At 58.1% G+C, this 6,000-nt stretch overlaps 1 protein-coding gene across 1 annotated transcript in view; it reads left to right on the top strand.

Moving 5' to 3' along the window:
- Window positions 1–4,143: 4,143 nt before the first annotated feature.
- Window positions 4,144–6,000, top strand: part of AGBL1 (AGBL carboxypeptidase 1) — a 220,691-nt gene continuing 218,834 nt past the window's right edge. The window contains exons 1-3 of the mRNA XM_055143569.1: window positions 4,144–4,161; window positions 4,246–4,309; window positions 5,200–5,346. Coding sequence (XP_054999544.1) covers window positions 4,144–4,161; window positions 4,246–4,309; window positions 5,200–5,346 — 229 coding nt within the window. The remainder of the gene's footprint in view (window positions 4,162–4,245; window positions 4,310–5,199; window positions 5,347–6,000) is intronic.

Raw genomic sequence — 6,000 nt, 5'->3', positions numbered from 1 at the left:
CGAGCTTATAGGCACCCCACTACTTTGCCAGTGACGAAGCCCCTCATAATCTATCCAGTCCCCTAATTTCTCCCCACCAACACCCTCCCTCCCCCGGGGCCCAGCCTGGCCCTTAAGGGTTTTCCTTCCCCTCAGTTAATTGGTTTCCTTCATCAGTCAAGAATCCTGCGGCTCAGCTGCCCTCACAAACCCCGACGCCCTGTTCTTGTCGTGTCTGGCCTTAGCCAGGGTCTTCTCGGGTTGGAGAAATCTGAACATCCCTTCAGTACGGGGTGGCCACTTGGCATTTGCGTCAGCTCTCGCCCCTAATCCTCCGAGGAGAAGAGGGGGTCCCAGAGCGCAGAGGGGCACTGTTCTCATCTGCTCTCTGGGCTTTGTCCTGGTTTATTCCAACAACAAAAAAAAGAAGCCAAGAAAATGTGCAAATGCCCAGACTCTGGATGCCCAGGATGCCGTCACACGGTGACCGCTCAGCGGGGCAGGAATTTGGGTACTCCCAGACCCTTCCTCGGGGACACTTCCTTGGGGTTTCCGTGGCTCTGGTCACTCAGCTGTCAGCCCTGTTGAAATTGGGAAATCTGGGAACTCTCGTGGCGATGCTCAGCGTTGGAGAGGGAGCTGAGGAAGCTGGAAGCGTCCACCTCTGCCCCTGCCCGCAGGAGGCCTGGAGCGGGGCTGACAGAGACTGCAGCTTGCTTGGGGGCCTCACCTGGCTCACTGCCATCCTCCTTTCCTTCCTGAGGGCATGAGGGAGGGCACGGGCAGGAGAGCTGGCCGCCACCGTGTGTTCTCCTTGGCTCTCACAGTCGATTCTCGCACCTGGAGTGGCAAATGTCTGGTCGGAGATTCCGGCCCTGTGGAAGGCTCAGGGGCCGAGGGGACTCAGGTTCCGAGAGTGTTTGCTGCGCTGGGAACCCGCTGTCGGCCCGCTACCGCCAACTTCCCAACTTCCGGACGTGAGCACAAAGGCGCCTCTAGGAGGTTAATCTGCGTCAGGCGCTTTCCGGCCTCACGTTGTCACGGTGCAATTAGCATGGAGTCAGTTCTAGGATAAAAGGAAACAAATTTGGCTTTTTTTGAAAAGGGGGACATTCCCTCAGGCCCAAACCCCAGGGAGAGACCGTCAGAGAATGTTTCAGCTCAAAAGGCAATTTACTTCGCCAAAGGAAGGCTGGAAATTGCAGCCATCAAGTGTAATTGCTGTACACATTTTTTTTTTTTCAGAGTCGCTCCCTGCACTGTCCCTGCTCCCCCCTTCACTTCTCTGCAGCCAGCATCAAACACTGTCCCTCACCTGTCCCAGGACCGTCCCAGTCCCCGTCTGGCCGGGTGGCTGGGTTGCAGGGATGCGATGAGCTGAGTGCTGTCCCACCCCCGGCCCTGGGGAGTAATGCCCGTGACAGGCTCGGCTGACTGAGGCCGGGGGCACACACAAAAATGTTTCTCCTTCCTGTCAAGGACTTGGAGACTTCAGACGGAGGCTCCACGCTTCCCTGGCCCTCAGCCGCCGTCCCAGAAGGAAGAGCACTCAGCTTGCCCCGCACTCTGTCTGCTTACAGAAACAGCCCGGCCCAGAGCACCAAGGGTGCTCCTGACGCGGCACAGCCCCCACCTGGGGGAAGCTCTGGCTTAGAGGGACCATCAAGTGTTTGACAGTTGGCCGCAGAGACGGAGAAGCAATGAAAGCTCCAGGCCCCTGCTGGCAGATGCCACGGTGCCCGTGATCAGAGCCACCTGGGAAATCACCCAGCAGGGCTGAGTTGCGGTGGTCGGCTGTGCCCTGGGCAGGAGTTGAGTGGCAGAGATTTGAGGTGGCCTGCAAACCGCCCCCCAAAAGCATGCTGCAGCTGCTGGGGAGAGGAGGGAGGTGCGAGGACCCGGCAGACACACCTGCTTCGTTGGCACCGTTGGTGGATCTTTCCCAAGAAGACGGGTGCCAGGAGCAGTCGGGAGCCGTGTGAACAAACCTGAGTGAGCCTCCCCTGGAGGAACGGAACGGCCAGTTCCCTGCTCCCCCTGCCCTGCTCGCCCCGAGAAACCATTCGCCCTTCCGGAACTCCCCTGAACTATGCTCATAGATAGATTTGGTTTGAACTCAGTTGTTCCAACGTATATAATCTGTTGTTTTTTTGAGCCACACCCAGCAGTGCTCAGGGCTTACTCCTGGCTCTGTGCTCGGGAATCACTCCTAGTTGTGTTTGGCAGGACGCTATGGGGTGCTGGAGATTGAACCTCAGATGCGTGTGCCCCTTGATGGTCCATATTTTTGCCCCCTTTTTGGCCTACTTGGCTTACTTGCGGCCTCCTCACTCATGGATCACAGCACCCACAAGTATCAAATCATTTTCAAATGGATGTATCGATGTACAAATGTAACAGTATCAAATGGCTGCAAGATGGAGCTCGGAGGGTGCTGGGTGCTGGGGGTGTGGGTACAAGGCCCTCTGGGCTTCTCTGGGCCTGACCCCTGACTTTCACCCCTGCCAGGGGCCCTGTGTCCCCATAGTTCATGCAGTGGGGCCCACAGTCTAAGCGACCCCTGCGAGTGACCTTCCCTGGATGATGCAGCCTGCAGCTCATTGCCCCTGGCCCTGGGTGGGGGGCCGACCAGGCCACGGAGCCCCTCCTTGTTCCTCGGATCCCAGCCTGGCAGTTCCAGGAGAGCCACTCGGAGGCGCCTTTCCAGCGAGGTGGTCGCTGACAGCTGCAGACGCTTTTCTGGATGGTGTAAGTTCTGGCTTCCCTGGCCGGTGGCCAGTCTCAGGGCCAGTGGCAGGGCCTTTTCAGAGCCCGAACCTTTCCTCTGGCCCCCTCACATGCGGACACTTCGATGGCGCTCTCCACCTTCCTCAGCTGCTTTTCCCCCTGAGCGTCCCAAGGCATGGCCTTGACCTCTGTTCCAATCCAGACCGCTGACAAGGGCTTCCTGGAATCTGCCGGCGTCCTGGGCATGAGCAACGAATGAGCGGGCCCGTGTGCCGGCCTTCAGCGTCACTGTCCGCGCTCACCTGCTCTCCACTGCACCACAGGCCGCGTGGCACTTGAGCGGCCTGGTGTGAATGATCAGCGGCCAGGTGGCTTCCCCTTCGGCAGACCCAGTGTCCCTGGCACGGCCGCCGGCACATCTGCGGTCTGGACAGCTCCAGGTCGGGGTGCTTGCCTTTCCAGAGAGGCAGCCGGCTGCTTATAAATAGACGACAGCGGCCTGTGAATTTAGCAAGCGTTCACCCAAGTTCCCACTAGCAGGGCTGCCGCTTCTCTCTGGCCACTCTCTGTGTCTGAGTTATTATCATGACTTCAGTTCGGGTCTTGGGTCACACCCGGTGGTGCTCAAGGGTCACTCTGGCTCTGCACTCTGGAATCATTCCTGGCCGGGCTCAGGGGGCCATGGGGACGCTGGGGATCGAACCTGGGTCAGTAGCATGCCAGGTGAGCGCCCTCCCCACTGTGCTATCTCTCCAGCCCCTTTTATTTTTATCCATATATTTGTATTAATTTTATTCTTTTCCTGTTCGGAGGACACACTCAGCAGTGCTCAGGGCTCTGTACTCAGGGATCACTCCTGGTAGGGCTTAGGCCCTGTGTGGGGCGCTGGGAATGAACCCGGGTCAGCCGTGTGCGGGACGAGCACCCTCCCGCTGTGCGAGCCCTCCAGTCCTCATATTTACTTTCTACTTCCTTCATTCCTGGGCTTCATGGTTCCCTTCTTCACTGCCTTCTCAGACAGCTCTCCTGTGTTGTGTATATGTGTATGTATGTGTGTGTTTCTCTGTGTATGTGTGTAAATTTTGTGTATGTGAATGTAGGTGGTTGGTGCATGAGTGTGAGTTTATGTGACTCACATATACAACATGTTGTATGTGGTGCATGTATGTATGTGTGTGGTGTATGTGACTGGTGCATGTATATGTGTGGTGTGTGTGACGGTGTGTGGTGCATGTAGGTATGTATGTGTATGTGACTGTGTGTGGTACATGTATGTGTGTGGTGTATGTGATTATATAGTGCATGTATGTGTGTGGTGTACGTGATTGTGTGGTGCATGTAAATGTGTAAGTGCATGTCTGTGATTGTGTGGAGTGTGCAGCTGCCCCCTGGCCCAGACCATCTGGCAGCTTGAGTCGAGCCTGCCATGAGTGGAGGATGCAGGGGCCCACACAGGTGCCAGCACGCTGAGTCCCGTGTTGGGTGCCCAAGTGGGAGCGACGGCCCCTCCCCCTGCACTGTGTCCTCCTGTCTCCTCAGGGTTGCTCAGACGGGGCGTCCATCCTGGCCATCCTGCAGGTGCTTGAGGACCTGCTGTCTGTGGGTGAGTCAGGAGAGGGGGCTGGGGAGGGCTGATCCCTTTCCTCCAGGGAGGGGTGACCCACGGTCCCCAAGGTCCTGCTGCTGGGAGCACGAGGAACCGGCCACTCGGTGGCTGTGGGCCCTGCCCTGTGTGGACCGTCCCCCAGAGGGACCTTCCCATCTGGGGGTTGGGGTCCCTGCTCCCAGCTCCCCCAAATATGGCCTGGTTCTTCCCTGTGCACAAGCCCTGACATGAGCTCTGTAGGCCTTGGCCCTGCGTCCTGGGTGGGATGGTGGCCCTGGGACCCTGAGCACAGAGTAGCGCTGCTCCACTCACGGCTGGGCATGTCCTACAGACACACACCCACCATACCCACACACCCACCATACACACACCGCCAGCCACATAGAGCACCACACACACATATACACACACAGACATGACACCCACTCACAGGTACATACACACCAGTCACATACAATACACACCACACACACCACTCACAGAGAACACCACATACACGCACACACACACATATATACATACACACAGACACAATGCATACCTGTACCACATATGCATACCACACACATCTGTATATACACCACTCACATGAAATACCACACACCACACATGCCACTCATACATGCACACACCAGTCACATAAGGCACCACACACACACACACACACACACACACACATATATATATATATATACACACAGACATGACACATACCACTCACAAATACACCACACACATATGCACACACCAGTCATATATAATACACACCACACACACATATATACACACAGACATGACACATACCAGTCTCCTCTGGCCCCCACCCACATGTATAAGGACACTCACACTCACACAGCCTGCAGCCCCTGGCTCTGTCTCCGCCACAGGCACGGAGCGCAGGACCCGCTACCTCGTGGACAAGGGCGGCAGCGAGGCGCTTCTGCGGACCCTGGTGAATGCAGCCCGGACGGCGCGGCCTGACTATACCGTCCTCCTGCCCCTCTGCCGGCTGCTGGCCCGAGTGGGCCTCCGAGGTACCTGTTGCACGCAGGGGCATCAGGGTCCTTCTGGGCACTGTGGCCGTGAGCAGGAGGACACCCCAGAAATGGGGGCGGGGGTGATGCTGGGGGGCCCCGGGCTCCAGCAGGAAGGGGAAGCTTGAGGGGGGCACTTGCCCACCACAAGCCGCTCCCGGAACATTCACTCCAGACACGTCTGGGGGCCCCCGGGGCCGGGGGCTCAGCATAGCAGAAACCTCTCTCGCCCTGGAGGCCAGACCTCTGAGCACAGTGAGACAGGGCTGCCTTCCTGAATGTTCCAGACTCTTCCGGCCTCTTTCCTGGCTGCCCTGCACTCCTTTCCGCTGGCCTTTGCCTGGTGCCTGGAAGCCCAGCCTCACGCAGACCCAGGGCTTGTCCCTTTGCCGCATGTCCTCGAAGAGACGCTTTCCCTTCCTGGGACTGGACATGGGGCAAAGCGACCAGTGCATGTGCTGTGCATGCTCCTTCCCTGCCCCACACCTGGCCTCTCGTGAGGTGGACGCCCCACAGTCAGGAGCCGGGAAGCGTCTCTCTGGAACTGCTGAGGTGGAAGAAACGCACGCCCCAAGCTGTATCTGGGGGCGGGAAGTCCGGGCCCCAGGCTGGCCTTCCTGGGAATGTCCCTGAGGAGTGACAACCGGGCATTGC

Source organism: Sorex araneus, chromosome 6 (assembly GCF_027595985.1).
Source record: "Sorex araneus isolate mSorAra2 chromosome 6, mSorAra2.pri, whole genome shotgun sequence".
NCBI classification, from domain to species: Eukaryota; Metazoa; Chordata; class Mammalia; order Eulipotyphla; family Soricidae; genus Sorex; species Sorex araneus.
The sequence above is the reverse complement of the archived record's forward strand: the minus strand, read 5'-3'. Positions and strand labels throughout refer to the sequence as shown.